This window comes from Bufo bufo, chromosome 2 (assembly GCF_905171765.1).
Source record: "Bufo bufo chromosome 2, aBufBuf1.1, whole genome shotgun sequence".
In the NCBI taxonomy this organism is placed as follows: Eukaryota; Metazoa; Chordata; class Amphibia; order Anura; family Bufonidae; genus Bufo; species Bufo bufo.
This window is the reverse complement of record NC_053390.1, coordinates 396,247,590-396,266,156: the sequence shown is the minus strand read 5'-3', so window position 1 is coordinate 396,266,156 and position 18,567 is coordinate 396,247,590. Positions and strand designations below refer to the sequence as shown.

General features: G+C 40.3%; 1 protein-coding gene across 1 annotated transcript in view; it reads left to right on the top strand.

The window, feature by feature from the left end:
• Positions 1–17,826, top strand: part of CNTLN (centlein) — a 353,786-nt gene extending 335,960 nt beyond the window's left edge. The window contains exon 27 of the mRNA XM_040417242.1: positions 17,216–17,826. Coding sequence (XP_040273176.1) covers positions 17,216–17,320 — 105 coding nt within the window. The 3' untranslated portion in view covers positions 17,321–17,826. The remainder of the gene's footprint in view (positions 1–17,215) is intronic.
• The last annotated feature ends 741 nt before the right edge of the window (positions 17,827–18,567 follow it).

Here is an 18,567-nt window from a genome sequence, read left to right as displayed (position 1 = left end):
CCTCTTGTGGTAGTTTTTCTTCTTTTAAATATGCTCTCTTCCTTATATATATTTATTTATATTATTACTTTATATATAATACTTTCAGTGAAATCCAGTAATCCAGAGAGTATGATAATTTGATTCAACACTTTTACAGCTCTAAACTGTAATATAATTTGGACTTCCACATGACCAGAATCAGAAGACTGAGCAGAAAGAACCAATTAGGAAATTACACTAAAAAAAAGTAGCTGATTTTGTGTTTGTATTCCGTCTCTAGCTGTTTTGCTGAATGATCTCTACTCACGAGATTTATATACATTTCTTTGGTCACCCAACAATCCAGAATACTTATCTGGTGATTTAATCCATTTTAATGCCGGATTTTAGGGGTGAGTGAATCAAGCTTCGGATCCAAGATCCAAAGTCGGTTTGTTGTCCAACTTCGTTTTAATGCTGTACAAAGACCTGTCTCTTCGTTAAGTCCGAAGTCGAGCAAGACTTTGGTGAATAACTTTAGCCTTCAACTCTATGACTTTAAAAACAGGAATCTAAAGTCGGCTTCGGTACCAGCTGAACTTTTCATACTTTTGCAAGCTGTGGAGGAAAGTTCCCTGTGCAACCAGTTGTCTTACAGCCAGACACATAGCAAAGGCAAATGACTGATCGACTGGGACACGAACAGAAGATTTCTTTTTATATGTCTTGATACTAAGTGACAAAAGATGAGAATAAGTAAGGGATTGCTAGGATTTTTCTTTTGCTACTGCAAAACCGCCCGTTAAATAGTGGCTTTGCTGCCTTTTTTACTTACATATTGCCAGGAAATGCTTCTATGAAAAACTATTCTTACTGTACCTAAATTCTGATCTGCAATTTTTATATGTGGGTGTTTTTACCATGAAAAATATAAAAAAATATGACACCAGGGAAAGAGCATGATGTAATTTTATTATGTAGTTCTGTGTAAGGGCAGAATATTATAGCTACAGATCCTGTAGTACTAGTAGCCAAAAGGGCACAAAAAAACATCATGCAGTTTGGCTAATCCCAGCCCTGGAAGAATACACTGTATTGTATTCATGAGCAGAGCACTCACCCCGCCCCTCGGGACATGATTGACAGGCTTATGTGTGTGCAGTTATACAGAGCAGCCCGTCCATCATGGTTCCAGGAGGTGGGGTGAGCGATCTGCTCATGAATACAACCAGAAATAAACTACAATATGAGCCCATTGTATTCTTTTCCAGCTACAAGCAGCCAAACAGCATTGCATTTTTTATCTGTTTTGGCTACTAGAGCAACAGACCTGTAGCTGTAATATTCTGACCTTACACAGGGCAGAACATTAAGCTGACATGTCCATACGTTGCATGCTTTTTTTCTTTTAAAATCCTATGCACTACAATACAACATCTGCGACAGAGGTTCACTACATGTCCCATGCTATCAGCAGCCCATCACTCCAGCATTCAGGGCTATATCTATATTTGATTGTCTGCCTAGTGCTGTGGACAACAGTCTGCAGTGTAGAGGGGAAATGTGTGTGTTTTAGTCTGCACTGTGGAGTGCAGTACGCCTCTCAGGAGCACGGAGAGAGACGGGCATACCTCAGGCCAAAGTAAACTAAGAGCAATCCTTTTTTTCATATAGAATAAAAGAGGTCTGCTGAATTAAAGACATGGCTTATAAAGAAACAAAAAGTTACTTTCAAAGTTTTTATTTTTTAACTTATTGCTTTATAGAACTTTATTACTGATATAGTACTCATTGTAGGTTAAATGCGATTGGTAGACTGAAGCATAATTAAATTATGTAAAACTTCTCATATTCTCATCATGCAGAAAATCCATGTTATTACAGAGAGTCAAATTGATTTCCGCTGCATCTTTACAGTAAGGATACGTTCAGAAGTGGACAACTGATTTACGCAGATTTTACTGCAGATTTCCCCCTTTATGTTGCAACCCGCCTAAACGTTCTGCATGCTTGTGTACTGTATTTTGTTGTTGGTTTTCAGTGCGGATTCTGCAACCAATCTGCGCAATCTGAACATGTCTTAATGATATGCAGTTTGGTTAATGTTGCTTAACGATCTATTTGCGACCATCTTCACCAGTGATATGTCCTGAAGCAGCACGTGACCGATGAGGCCAGGGAATGGCTGCTGTGGTGCCTGTGACTACAGACGGACTATCACACTTCCAGACTAAAGGGACCTCGAAACAGCAGGGACAGAACAGAGCTCCAACTGCCTGATATGGATTTGGGGGTTGGACAACCCCTTTAATGAAATGAAGTGTTAAATTGACACTTCCATCAAAAATATCTCATATTAACAAATATACTATGTCATTTTTATACTAGAACATGGGGGGATGGTCTTTTAGATAGAATTATTTGAAGTCACTCCATGTAGTCAACCTCCTGTCCTGGCTATTTAACTTCCCTTTTGTTTGGACTTTTAGCACAGCGGGCAGTCTTGTTTAACTTTTCCAGTCACACCATAAGGGCTCGTTCACACGAATGTATTCTGCGTTCCGTATACGGGCCGTTTTATGTGTTCCACATACGGTCTGTATACGGAACCATTCATTTCACTGGGTCAACAAAAGATTCAGACAGCACTCCCTGTGCTGTCCGCATCCATTGCTCTGTCCCGTGGCCCTGCAAGAATTACGATTCCTGTCCTATTCATGTCCTTTTTGCGGACAAGAATAGGCATTTCTATAATGGGCCTCCTGTTCCGTTCCGCAAATTACGGAAGGCACACGGGAGGCATCCGTTTTTTGCGGATCGCAAAAAGCCGGCACGGTCGTGTGAACGAGCCCTTACTGTGAGAGAGGGGAAAAGGTGTGTGGCTCATTTAGAGTGACACCCGTTGCACTAATCAATGCAATGCTCTTCTGCGGCATCTTTATTTAGGCCTACCAAGAAAACAATATAGCTGTCATACTGTTATCCCAACTTTACATTCGCTATTAGGGCTCATTCAGACTGCCGTTTGTTTTTTGTGGTCAGTTCAGCATGTCCACAAAAAATTGATTTCTTTCTGCATTTTTTCAGACCCATAGACTTTTCACTGGCAAGTATAGGGCATGTTTTACTTGTTTTGCGGGGCTGTGGAAAGGAAGAAAAGATGCGGACAGCACACGGCTGTCCGCATCTTTTGGGGCCTCATAGAAGTGAATCGGTCCACATCTAATCCGCAAAATTGCAGATCAGAAAGCCCCTTAGTATGAGGGTTAGGGTCCATTCACACGTCCGTATGTGTTTTGCGGATCCACAAAACACGGTCAACGGCAATGTGCATTCCGCATTTTGCGGACCACACATCGCCTGCACTCTCATAGAAAATGCCTTTTCTTGTCCGCAATTGCGGACAAGAATAGGACATGTTCTATTTTTTTGCGGACCGGAAGTGCGGATCCGCAAATGCGGATGCGGACAGCACATTTCGGCCCCATTAAAAATGAATGGGTTCGCACCTGTTCTGCAAAATTGCGGAACGGATGCGGACCCAATTGCGGAACTGTCATATCGTTTGTGTTGACTGCAGCAGGAGGCCAATATTTTGTAGTTATGACATAGTACTATTGAAATAAATAAGGAAATCAGAAATGAAAAAAAAAAAAATTAATATAAAAAAAAAAAACTGTTTCTGATGCATCATAGATCCCTTTATGCATCATAGATTCCTGTGCTCTGGTATGTCTCAATAAGTACATAAGTAGTATTGAGAGGCCTCTAATATAATACCTTTATTTCAGGTGTTTTTTGCTCCTGTTTACCAAGCTCGTGTTCTTCATTGGAGCAGCATATACTGTAGCTGCTTATCATATTTGCGATATATCTGTGTTGTAGGAACCATCTCACTAGGAGGGATCTTATATTTATTTCCGATATTCTACTTTTGCAGAGTATAAGTATAAGAAAACTCATTGAGAACAGTGACATTCCCCAGGCCAACTTGTCCAAAAGGTGTGTGGTTAGAAAACAATTGCGTTATCAATATAGGTCAGCAAGAAAATCGGATTCATCTCGCAGAAAAAAAAAGTCCCTTAATGTTCTGTACGTGATCTTCTCACATCTATAAGGGCACTGAAGGGGTAATCGTGTTGTAAGGTGCTGCCTGCAATGAGTTAATAAAATAGAATGGAGGGGAGAGCAAGAAGAATCCTAGCAAATTGACTAATTTCCTTATCTGCCTGGCGTACACGCTGAAAACCAGGATCTATTCTCCCCCTGCTCCCCGCAGCAGATCTTTCTTTAAAGTCAGTAGTTGATAGGAACACCTGAAGAGTTCATGGGTTTCAGTGACCTTTTACTATGGACCTGCTTCCAGTCAATTCATGTTTTCCTCACAGTCAGACAGCTGTTTATTACTGTGTCTTCCCGCACTCTCTGCAATATTTTCTACTGAGACCTCGAGCAGCTTGTTAGTGGGAACTAAATATTGATTTGGCATCCTGTCGATGCAGAAAGAATGAAAAAATTTCCACCAGAGGCCCCTCAAACATTTTCCTATCGACATTTTCTGGGCAGAGTGGAAAGCTGCATAGAGGATGACAAGGCCTAGACTAGCTGAAATCCCGGAGGGTTTCGTTGAGACTGCTGCTGTGACCTGTGTGATACTTTTTCTTCCCTTTCAAGTATCTCTTTTTCTCCACACTTCTAGTCAGCTGGGAGGATCCCCTCTTGCAAGTGATCAAGGGCAGTTTATTGGCAGGTGAGAGCCCTGCTTCTCATGCCATAGATCTGCTTTTGTTTTGACATCATTTACAAGAATTCTCGAAACTTTTCTCCTGTTTCATGTAAGTTTTCGCTGTCTGTGAAATAATCCCGCAGAGTGTGAAATCTATTGAAATATTTGATATGTATCCATGTTTAAAGGGGAATATTAAGCAGCAGAAGTCATGAAGCTGACTGTAAATCATTAGTGCTACATGGTGCGGACAAGCAGGACTCCCTTATCTTTGTACTTTACTATTGAATTTTCCATTCTCGAATCCTGCGATTGTGCGCCTCGCTGTCAGCATAGCAGAACTACGCAAGGTGGGTCATCTGATGTAACATGTCTTACAGTATAACCAGCATGTCCTGGGTGCATCTTCTCTGCATTTGGAATGGTAACATTCAGCTAACATGTATATCCCATATGTTCTTAGACTGGGCTGATTCGTCAAATATCTCATTCAAGTCATGGTATGGAAACGCCGTAACAAACATTTGAAATGAGGTTTTCTCACATATGTAGCTTTTCATACTCTTTTGTAACTACATGCTATGTGTATTGGAATTAGTTTCTGACATTTTTTTTATGGAATTTATTAAATTAATATTAGTCTGAAATCTGAAGTTATAATATGAATATGAAATTCTCCATTTTTGGTGTCTCCACAGTCCAAATAATGACCCCCTTTTGTCTTCATTGTTATTGTCTTAGATTGCACTGGTGATGTTAGCTGTTATTTTCCTCTTGGCGTGGTATATACGTTCTCTGTAGACGAGTGTTTGCCTCGGATTTGTATACCTCTGCTAATGAGAAGCGTGAGAAGGTTGGTTGTTGCCCCAGACCATTTAATGCAGCTACGTAAAATATAGCGTCTTTTGGAGTGAGGACTATGGAAGATAATTGTCCAGTAGTATTGATTTAATTGCCTGTGTTTATTTGTGGACTCCTAATTATTGACTGGAGGTAAATTTAATAGAGCAGTCTTTATGAACACTAGGAAACCACTGCCGTTGCTGTTTAACATAATGAACTGCATCATATCCCTTTAGATCATTTTCCAGCTCATTTTATTCCTTGGTGACAGAACAATAATGTTTTAAAGACTTTTAATTTTAACGTTTTTTTTTTTACAGCCCTGTCTTATGGTTTAGGGTGAAGTAAAAGATGGAGAGTGGGACGTTACAATTTACTAATCAGTAATTGCTCTTTACAGTTTAACTGCAGGGAGTCTGCAACCTTCAGTGAACCATTAGTTCATTTATTGTTACCTTCCATTAAGATTTATTTTGGGGGTGATCATCTAGTACTTGAAATGTGAACTCTTTAATTGAGGAGGTTTATTTCGCCTTTAATTAGAATTTTTTTTCTACATTTCTTTTATGTGTTGAGCTGTCTGTATCCAACCATTAATATTCAAAATGTGCAATCCGGAATGCGGCTGGATGGAAACACTAGCGAGCAGTTATCAGAGAGCGATAAAGCAGGGGAAGCCTCCTTCCTTCCTGTTCTCTTAGGTTAACTATTGCCTGTACCATAAATGTCCAAGTTGTCTATACTTGTGTGGTACACCCTACTGCCTAGCAGAATAGCCAACATTACAGGATCTGGTCAACTAATCTAGCACACAATGTAATCTAAAAGTACACTGCAAAGATGTCAGTGATGGGCAGATATAACGCATCTGAAATAATAGTTCATATACTGTATGTTGCCTACTGTATCCCATTGTCTATAATTATTAGCAAAGACTGGGCATTTCTACATACAACCAAACTTCTAGAAAACTTTTCAGTTATACATTTGGCACAGTAAATCTGTGTATTAATAAAGTGTTTCATTGTTCAGTCTGAAAGGTGTACACTTCAGACTCTGCTTCTATGATATGAGAATATACATTGCTACATGTGGGAGGGTCTACTATACCTGCCTTGTGGCACCATTTGGGGGGAAAAAAGTATACCTGGCGGACATTTTCATTATTTCTACTTACACTTTGCATGAACAGCGAATTTCCTATTATCGTTATTAACAGAATTACTCTCATTATGAAAAAAAACACAAAAACAGGACTTCTGGGGGCATTTCATTTTCCTAGCAGCTTTACGGCTGACCTATCGCCCTTCCCTTCATCTCATGAATAGCAGTCTATAATCTGCAAATGTGACGCAGGCGGCCTGGCAGGGTATTTCTAATGTTCTCCTCAGTGCCCTGCTCTACTTTCTGAGCAAGGCAGTAAGTTCTGTTAATAATATTCTATAAGGGATCCGCTGTAATGCAAGTCGAGCCCTATATTGAGTAGAGTGCCGCATAGGCCTCATTCACATGACCGTTTGTCTGACCCATTGGACCTACTGTTTATGAGGCTACAAAAAATGCGGACAGCACACGGATGTCATCCATGTGCTGTCCGCATCCGTGCAGCTGTGCTGCAAATTATAGAACATGTCCTATTCTTGTCCGTTTTGTGGCCAAGAATAGGCATTTTGACAATGGGGACAGCGAAAAGTGCAGGATGCACATGGCCGCGGTTTGTGGACCACAAAACTGATACAGCCATGTTCCATTTTGAGAGGTCTATCCTTGTGGATAAGTTTTTGTTAGATTTTAGTCTGTAATGAATTTGCTTTGACAACATACTTTTAAAATAGATATGTACTTCATAGCTCTGCCATTGCAGCAAAAACACGTCATCAAGGGAACCAAAAACTCATTGGACTGTATCCAGGATATAGTAAGATTTATTCTGATTGTAAGTGTTTAGAAATACGGAAAGAAATGCTGTGACCTCAAGTAATACAACAATTTTTTTGACATATTTACCAGTGAGGCTGGTCATCTGCAAGATTATCCTTGAAAAAATAAAAAAAACGTATATTCTTCGTTGATTTGCCTCTCAGCTGCACCATAAATGGAAGTTATGGTTGTAAATCAATGGGTAAAAATAATAGGCTCATAATAATTGTTAAAGGGGTGGACCCATGAATAATGTCTAATGCAGTACATGACAACCTCTTTCTAACAAAGCTAGAACCAACCCTGTATCTCACATGGATCCAGAGATCTCCCCATTCATTGCTCCAATTGTTCTGCTAGATTTATTTCAAGCTGTCAGCTATATAGGGCGTGTCCTTTCTGCTGCAGCTGGTGGCAGTTGAAGGATGGAACTGAGGATGTGCTTCCATCTCAGTGAGCAGGACAGAGAAATTAGAAAAAGAGCAAACAGCAGGTGGCGCTATACAGGTCGATTTCATTGGATAAATCCGCAGCTATTTAATTACATGAAATTACAAAAGTATTCAGATTCGGGCGCTGGTTTGAAAACTTGAATATTTCTCTTTAAATAGCGATGGATTGCTGGCAGTCTTTAATCATCTTTATTTATCAGGGAAGAAATGCTTGTAAACTGCAATATTTAATTGCAAACATGATACAATAAAACACATGAAACAGAAAAGTGGAATAATTCTTTAGTAAATAAGTCACACTCAGTTTTTCCAATACTCGCAGAACATTTCAGAAAGTGGCAAGGACTTGATAAATATGGTATTCTGTCTGGATGCTTGTTTATTAATGTAATTATACAGGAAACATAATTGCATTCACCATACCCCAATATGATTTACTGCATCAAAGTTATACACCTCTTTTTACTGTATCTACAGTATTCTCTATATGTTAAGTCTTATGTGTTATTTTATAGGAATAGTATATTCCTATATTCTGTATGTTAATTCTAGTTACTCTCTACAGAAACATAAAAGTCCTATAATGCATGCATTATACTGTCTCAGATACGTCTGAAGTTTCTTATTATGTTTAAATTATCCACTACCGCCACCTTCTGGTAAACTGACATCAAAGCATTTCAAATAATCATAAATATTTACTTAATATACTAGAAAAATCCTATAATCTGGCACCTGATTGCAGAAATATCCACATTCCATCCCTTGATTCCAGCAAGGCACTAACCATAAAGAATAGAAAATAATGTTAGCAATAGTAGGTTTCTGATTTTCAGTTGTCTTTACATTGGCATGTGTTTTATAAATCTAATGTATCATAGTACACTTTTAATCTAATCTTTAAAGAAATTAGCATTTTCTAATTGACCAACCAACTGAGACATGCAGAGACTTTCAGAGAAGTGAATTAAGAACCTTTTTACAGGGGGACGATGATTACTTCAACAGACGTTAGCCCACCGTAATCGCGTTGAGCGATCAAACAACAAGTAATAATTTGCTTGTTTGTTGTTAATTACATCTTTCATGATGACAAAAAAAATCATTGTCACCAGCACATGCTTTGTGTGAACAGCGATTGTGCCGCTGACAATAATGGTAACTATATGTGGGGGGCAACCGATCATATTTCGGAAAAAGGGGAGATAATTGAAACAAATACAATTAAACACACATTGATCTACTTGTTACAGGCAATTTATCTGCCTCAGGGTAAAAAAATAGTATGTTGGGTATAAAGCCTTGTCTACTCCAGGGGTACAGAACACATGCACAGCCTTAGTTTGCGGCCCTGTCTTGCTGGATAGAAACACCGCTGATTGCCTGTGTGATCAGCTGTATTTCTGACTACAGTGCTGGATTAAAGCTCCTGCAGTCTAGCAGAAGCAGGTCGGGTCCCCGGCTGTCAGTGATAGGACCTGAGGAGATCACAGAAGTGGTTTATTACCACTTTTGCCTTCTCCTTTGTTTGGTGCATAGCGCTCTATAAGAGTGCTATGCAGAGTGCCTCATCTGGTATTGGATCCAATGATCACATGATCGCCATGGGCCTCGGTGGCAAAGCAGAGCTTAAGGGTCTGAGCAGACCCAGATCAGTACTGCTTGTGTACAATGCCCCCACAGGGGACTGTTTTCACCTGTAAATGGGGCTCCTTGGATGCCCCAATAACAGTGGAAAAAGTGCTAAAAGCAATAAAATAATAAAAAAAAAAGCGTCAGTGTCCCCCAGAGGTCTTATAACCACCTCTTGGAGGACATATGTGCCAAAAAAAAATGTCCACTCCAACCAAAACTATCACCATTATTGTTCTTGTAAACACGGAACAATGCATATTATTTATCAAAGCACCCGACACAAAATACAGAACCGGTTTTAATAATTTATTTTGGTGTCCGTTTTTGAATATTTAAAGAATAAGATGCTGTAGTTTGGAAAAAATTACTTAAAAAAAGGGTTTTTCCCCTCAAAATATGGATGAAAATGTAAAATTATTAGGGGCACATCTACCTCTGTAATCAGGGATTTACTGACTATCAATACAACTGCGGCTGCACTCAGTCCTCCGCCATTCACTTTACATCAGCCTGTGTAGTAGCCTGATGCAGTTCGCCTTTTAAAAATAAATTGAAATAGAGCAATGTCACCATGCAGCCCTCAGACCAAAAAAAGCTGTGCATCCCTGGTTTACACAGTGCAACAATAATTAAAATTCTTCCATTTCTGAGTAATCGTTAGGAGATGCCAGATGGAGTAGAAATTTTCCTCTTGTTATGTCTCACTCCTCTCAGCTGGCACAGCTGCTGCAGTGCCCACCTGCCTCTCTCTATGGTGGTCCATGCCTGCGCTGGGGCCACGCAGTGCTGCTCACTCCTTGCAGACTGAGATCTGCACTACTTCTCTCTAGCTGTAGGGCAAGCATACTCCCCAGCCAATGGACAGTCTTATTAATGTGTTATGGCACCTTCCCCTGTGGGAACGTGCCTTAGCAATAGGTTCTATTTCTCTAGTGTCCTTCAAAGGCCTGTGTACCGACCTCAGCCTTCTCTTGGATTTGACCCTTCCCTATCTGTCCCCTGCTTGTTTCTCATATTGACCCTGTGCTGTTCCCCCTGACCTTGGATTGTTAACTGGATTGCATATACTCTGCCTGCCCCAACCTTCCCCTGTCCCTAACTATTGGTTTGCCTAACCCCATCAGTGTTTTGCTTCGATGTCTCTTGACCCCCATGGGTCAGCAGTCTACTGAACACAGATTATTTCAGGAGATAGTGGCCAAGTGGTTCCCCTGCAGAGGGGTCCTGATCCCAGTCAGGAGTAAAAGGGTGAAGACCAGAGGGCTGAATCAATAATGCTCTTAGGAGTATACCTAAGTGAAATCTGTTCAGTATGTACAGTGAATCCATATCCACTTCGTAACACCTCTGCCAATTTTCTCACACTGAAGACCTGCAAAAAAATCTTTCACCTCTGTATCACACTAGTAATGATCTTTCAATCCACCGTTAGTGTCAATGGACCTTTATTTACCATTACCTGGAGTACTACTGTTTCGTTAATCATACAGTAGATTCTGATAGTTTGAAATATAATCTTATACCTCCACTTCTGGGCACAGATGCTAACATGGCTAAGAGGCAGGCTTCTAGGTAGAGTACAGGCAATGTCCTAAAGAGCATATGAAGAGGAATGCAAGGCATAGATCAATGTTGCCTAGTGTCGGGTGGTGCATTCTACTCAGTCCCCCTGCAGCTTCCTGGACTTGTGTTTGTGATTTTAATTGATTTTATTCAGCCTCCAAATGAATAAACTTCTGATCCCATAAACAGTAATCTGATGCACTACTTCAAATCTTAATCCTCTCCAACTGTTGGATGTCATCGTCTAACATGTCCATCCACGCAGATAGCTGCACTGCTGTATGCTGTTTACTTTAAGATTGCTGGGGTTGAATGGTGTGTGTATGGTCAGGTATACTTTACTCCTCTCTGTGTATTAACTCCATTAAATTTACCAGTGAATTCCATTACATAGGACACCAGCTGTGGCATGGTAATGTTGTATCCTGCAAAGTTTTACAGTTGCGCCATTTGTTAAAAATAACTATTACATATTTATATCACATTAGCTATATTCTGTAATACAGTATAATACCCGATCCTCGCACCACCAATTAGCCTACTGTGTATTTCTACCCCACTATAGGACTGTTTTATCTACTGTATCATCCCCTCCCTCTCTCCTACTAAAGAGATATAATAAGAAATACAGAAAACATGCTTTTATTGTGTAGAAAAACCGATTTGTTACATATGCAAATTAACCTGAGATGAGTCATAGCTTGAAAATATGACTCTTCTCTGGTCACACAAGTAAGATATGACTCTTTTATGTTAATTTGCATATGTATCAAATCGGTTTTTATACACAATAAAAGCACATAGAGCTATGGGGACTGGGTATTGCGGATGTGCTAGTGGCGATCTAGCAACCCATGTCCTCAGCTCTATACCCAAAATCCTGGTGACAGGTTCCCTTTAAATTAGTGTTTATGTCACTACCAGAGCTTGGAGGAGTTCTCACTGCTCTGTTTCTCCGCCCCTGTGATGAGATCTTTACTTTCTGTTTCCTTCCTCCCAGCTGTTCCTCCTGCGTTTGATTTCCCTGCCTTTAAATCACCCCTCCTCTTTTTGTAGTGTGTGGATTATATTTCTCATTTGAGTTGTAGCTCTTGCTTGAGTATCTTCCCTTGTATGCTATCCTTTCACTGGACCTGTGTTCTGCTGCAGCAAGTACTCCGGATATTGCCAGCCTGTCTTTGGATCAGTCTTCACTGCGGCTGCAGCTCCTTCAGCTAAGTGTGCAGACATTGTTGTGTATCTGTGTGTTTTCTGACTGGATCCGAGGCGACCACGGTTCCCTCCATATACTGAGCAGGGCACCGGTGGCCGTGCCCCTTCCACTATTGTAGGGGTTACAGTGGTCATCAGTCTTAGGTACGCGGGTATGCCTCGTTCCACCATTTGGATCCGGGCATGGGCTTAGCAGCATAGGGAGAGCTTTGAGGGTCTGACAGGGGTCACCCTTTATCCTCCCTAGTTTGGGTCCGGTCAGTAGCTCTATTTTCTGTGCATGCTCTTGTTGCTCACATACAGCCGTGACAGTTTATGAGCTCAGGAGATCAGAGACAAGGCGTCACATGAGCCATCAGAGGATGGGAGTTAAAGGGCTAGTTTTTACAGGGGGTTTGACTGTTATTGCACCGCAAAAGATAAGATAGTTTTCAAAATGAGTGCTTTATTTCATATTTTAGTTGCATGTCTGTCTCCTTCGCATTATCCACAAAAACATTCCACTAAGGCCTCGTGCAACGGATTTATAGAGGCTTATTGAACTCAATACTAGAGGTTGGACTGGTTAGTCTTATTTTGGAGGGTCTTGAAGTCAAGGCGGTTTAATAGAGGCCTGCCCTGCACTGATCTCTTTGATCCATATAGGGCAGGAAGAGGACGGGAAGTAGAATCATGATGCCCTTTTACAAGGGACTATGTTTTGCTCTGAAATGCCACAGCATTTTGGAGAAAACATAAGTTTAGAAAGAGTAGGGCGTGGCTTATCCCAACCAGCCACAGCGTTCTTTGTGATGTGGTAGCCTTCCAGTAGTGCATGCTTTCTGTGGTTTCTGTGCTTTCGCGATCCCCCGCCCGCCTCCCCTTGAAAATTCGTTGGCTTCTAGTGGGTTATACCAGGGTGCCAGCACATTGCTGGCACCCTGGTATAAACGGCTGACATCTGTGCAGATGTCAGCCGTTTAACCCTTTCCATACCGCGGTCCGTACGGACCACTGTATAGAAAAAGTTAACTGTCATCGGTCAGGGAGCTCTCTCCCTCTCCATCGGGGGGCTGCTGTGCCTTTGCAGCCCCCCGATGGAGAGGGAGAGAGCCCCCCTCAGCCCTGTGCTTACCCTTCCCCGTCTGCGAAGTTGTGGCAGACGGGGAAGGTTTCCCATGGCAACAGGACACCTGCTCAGGCGTCCTGCTGTCCATGGTGCTGAACAGATCTATGCTAAAAGCATAGATCTGTTCAGTGTAAGTAAAATACAGTACAGAGCCTTATATAGGGTTCTGTACTGTATTATACAGACATCAGACCCACTAGATCTTCAAGAACCAAGTGGGTCTGGGTCAAAAAAATGTAAAAAAAAAAGTGAAAAAAGTTAAGATAAAAAAAATAACATTTATCACTGAATAAAAATAAAAAAAATAAAATACACTACACATATTAGGTATCGCCGCGTCCGTAACGACCTGATCTATAAAACGGTCATGTTACTTTCCCCGCATGGTAAACGCCATAAAAATAAAAAAAATAAAAACTATGAGAAAATTGAAATTTTGCCCACCTTACTTCCCAAAAAAGGTAATAAAAGTGATCAAAAAAGTCGCATGTACGCCAAAATAGTACCGATCAAACCGTCATCTCATCCCGCAAAAAATGAGACCTTACTCAAGATAATCGCCCAAAAACTGAAAAAACTATGGCTCTTAGACTATGGAAACACTAAAACATGATTTTTTTTTTTGTTTCAAAAATGAAATCATTGTGTAAAACTTCCATAAATAAAAAAAAGTATACATATTAGGTATCGCCGCGTCCGTATCGACCGGCTCTATAAAAATATCACATGACCTAACCCCTCAGATGACCACCGTAAAAAAAAAAAAAACGGTGTAAAAAAAGCCATTTTTTGCCATCTTACGTCACAAAAAGTGTAATAGCAAGCGATCAAAAAGTCATATGCACCCCAAAATAGTGCCAATCAAACCATCATCTCATCCCGCAAAAAATGAGACCCTACTCAAGATAATCGCCCAAAAACTGAAAAAACTTATTGTATAAAACTTACATAAATAAAAAATATTGTATACATATTAGGTATCACCGCGTCCGTGACAACCTGCTCTATAAAATTACCACATGATCTAACCTGTCAGATGAATGTTGTAAATAACAAAAAAAAAAATGTGCCAAAAAAGCTATTTCTTGTTACCTTGCCGCACAAAAAAGTGTAATATAGAGCAACCAAAAATCATATGTACCCTAAACTAGTACCAACAAAACTGCCACCCTATCCCTTAGTTTCTAAAATGGGGTCACTTTTTTGGAGTTTCTACTCTAGGGGTGCATCAGGGGGGCTTCAAATGGGACATGGTGTAAAAAAAAACAGTCCAGCAAAACCTGCCTTCCAAAAACCGTATGGCATTCCTTTCCTTCTGCGCCCTGCCGTGTGCCCATACAGCGGTTTACGACCACATATGGGGTGTTTCTGTAAACTACAGAATCAGGGCCATAAATAATGAGTTTTGTTTGGCTGTTAACCCTTGTTTTATAACTGGAAAAAAAATATAAAAATGGAAAATCTGCCAAAAATGTGAAATTTTGAAATTGTCTCTATTTTCCATTAAATCTTGTGCAACACCTAAAGGGTTAGCAAAGTTTGTAAAATCAGTTTTGAATACCTTGAGGGGTGTAGTTTCTTAGATGGTGTCACTTTTATGGAGTTTCTACTCCAGGGGTGCATCAGGGGGACTTCAAATGGGACATGGTGTCAAAAAAACAGTCCAGCAAAATTAGCCCTCCAAAAACCAAACGGCGCACCTTTCACTCTACGCCCCGCTGTGTGGCCGTACAGTAGTTTACGGCCACATATTGGGTGTTTCTGTAAACGGCAGAGTCAGGGCAATAAAGATACAGTCTTGTTTGGCTGTTAACCCTTGCTTTGTTAGTGGAAAAAATGGGTTAAAATGAAAAATTAGACAAAAAAATGAAATTCTTAAATTTCCTCCCCATTTGCCAATAACTCTTGTGAAACACCTAAAGGGTTAACAATGTATGCAAAATCAGTTTTGAATACCTTGAGGGGTGTAGTTTCTTAGATGGGGTCATTTTTGGGTGGTTTCTATTATGTAAGCCTCGCAAATCGACTTCAGACCTGAACTGGTCCCTAAAAATTTAGTTTTTTGTAAATTTCTGAAAAATTTCAAGATTTGCTTCTAAACTTCTAAGCCTTATAACATCCCCAAAAAATAAAATATCATTCCCAAAATAATTCAAACATGAAGTAGACATATGGGAAATGTAAAGTCATCACAATTTTTTGGGGTATTACTATGTATTACAGAAGTAGAGAAACTGAAACTTTGAAATTTGCAAATTTTTCCAAATTTTTGGTAATTTAGGTATTTTTTTGTGCAAAAAAAAATATTTTTTTGACTTCATTTTACCAGTGTCATGAAGTACAATATGTGACGAAAAAACAATCTCAGAATGGCCTGGATAAGTCAAAGTGTTTTAAAGTTATTAGCACTTAAAGTGACACTGGTCAGATTTCCAAAAAATGGCCTGGTCCTTAAGGTGAAAATGAGCCCGGTCCCTAAGGGGTTAATGTCAGACCCCTGGAAGTTCCCTTGACTGCAGGGTGAGGGAGTCTAGAGATCCTGTAGGATTCAGTGACTATCTGACCTTGGCTCCTCTTCTGCCACAGAGACTTATTCATTTAATGGGAATCCTTCTCTGAAAGTTGCATGCAATAGTAACAGGAAAGCTGATTTCAATACTGTGTAGTTTCTGAAAATGGTGTGACTTGGCTAAACAAACAGTTTTTAGTGGCAGTGTGCTATATATGTTATGCATCTGTAGTCCTATGATTTCCTGAGCTGCAGGCTCCTACACCCTCCCACAAAATGGACTTCTTTTTCCCTATTACTTTGCAGAAGCTGTCAATCAGTGGTGGGGAACATTTATTAAGACCAGTGTAAATGTACCCTTTGCAAGTACCAGCATTATTTCATTGATTCCTAATAAAATGTGGTCTGATTGTTATAGGAGTCACAAATCGAGACAAACATAATAAATTGATACCGCACCATTCATGTCTTTTATTGAGCACATTGAGTAAACATACACAGTTCTGGGGGGGGGGGGGGGGGGTAAATGGGCCTCTGCATTAATGATTACAGAAATATTGACGAACTGAAACTGAGTTGAAGGGAAGAATGGGCCAAAATTTCTTCCCAATGTTGTGCAAATCTTATTTGCCGCTAACGGAAATGTTTGGTGGAGGCGAGGTTGTAAAAATTCAAAGGTTCACTTACTTTTTTCCCTGCATTGTGGATGTTTATTAATGTCCTCGATAAAGACATGAACAGTCCAACGTTTTGTGTGTTAATAGCTTAGTTGGATTGCATTTGGATAGCAATCAGACCACTGCTTTATAATAATCAGTGCAGAACTGCAGGTCATTTCAAACGTCATTTACTTTATCTCGAAACTGTAGATATGTTTAGTTTATTCTATACAAGAAGCCAATGGCCACATTTCCTTAATTGCTCACGGTTGTATTGTTGTTCGTAGCAGTCTGTTTGCTGTGACAGACCTGCAGATGTCTGTAACTGCATATTGATCATCTGAGTGAGGATGCCTGTCTGACCCTTCTTATATTGCAAATGACATCATTAAAATAATCACTAAACCATGACTTCTTCAATATTGTGTTTGTCTTAAATCATTTCACTTCGCGCTTAGATTATTTTCAGGATCGAGAATATTCCTTTGCTGTAACCAGGGTGAGAAGAGAATATTTCCAGTAGTTACAAGAACAGAGATTTAATACTTAATATTGAATGTTACTGAGCTATAGCCAAAATGTATGGCAGACTGCATAGTCACTTTTCTTATTTTTCCTATGTTACAGATTCCCTTTGCATCTTACCTAATAGGGGCTATCAGAACTAAACTTGGGGAGAAACAGACACTAACAGAAGAATATATTGTGTTAAAGACAAAGGATTCCAGGTGACTGTTGAGAAAATGAAGTGATGGAGACAGGAAACAATGTGATCCAGAAACCAGAAAGGACTGCACTGATGTGATATTACTACGCGCCGCAATCTGCGACTTCTCCCTGCTCACTCCAGGTCTAATTAAGTGGGTGTGGCGGGGAAACAGGGGTAGAAAAGTTCTAAATGTAAGACAGCTAGGAAGTTGTCTTACTTTTAGAAGCGGCGGTGAATCCGCCAGAGCCTCGTCATAACTCCGGCGGATCCACCTCCACAGAAAAAGGTTTTAGACGCCAATCTTAATAAATGTGCCCCACTGTGTTTACGACTTTTTTAACGCCACTTGTGTGTCTCTGCCACCCTCCTGAAAAGGGGGCGTGACGAGGGCATAAAAGAAGACTGAAATCTATAGGTACTTTCACACTAGCGTTTTTCTTTTCTGGCACTGAGTTCCGTCATAGGGGCTCAATACCGGAAAAGAACTGATCAGTTTTATCCCCATGCATTCTGAATGGAGAGAAATCCGTTCAGGATGTCTTCAGTTCAGTCACTGAACGGCGTTTTAGATGGAGGAAATACCGCAGCATGCTGCGGTATTATGTCCTTCCAAAATTCCAGATCAGTTGCCAGATCCGGCATTAATTTACATTGAAATGTATTAGTGCCATCTCCGGCATTAAAAATACCGCAATGCCGGATCCGCAATGCACAGACTGGTAAAAATGTGAAAAAATTATAGAACTGATACGTTTCTCCGGATGACATACGGAGGGACAGATCCGTTTTTGCAATGCATTTGTGAGACGGATCCGCATCTGGATCCGTCTACAAATGCTGTCCGTTTGCATACAGATTGCCAGATCCAGCGACGGAACTGCTTGCCGGATTACTCTGCCGCAAGTGTGATAGTAGCCTATACCAGTCTGAGGATGGAGTAGATTTCAGTTTAGGCACATCCTCTGGCAGTACACAGGGATGTCATAGACTGCATAACATAATTGAAGTGTCTATTTTATATAAACTATTTAAATTGCCATTTTTATATTTTGTATTTTTATGTACAATAAAAGAGTGTATTGCTAAATGCTTATTTATGTGTTTTTTTAATGCGCTGCAGTGTGGTACACGACACAGCCAGCAGAGGACTTTGAGTTAGTCGCAGATTTTAATACATGCCATAATTGCACCATAATTGGGGACATTTAGAGGTTCTCGACACTTGAAAGAGGTGGAGCTTGAGGGGCGGGGCATATCACTGTCTGCCAGA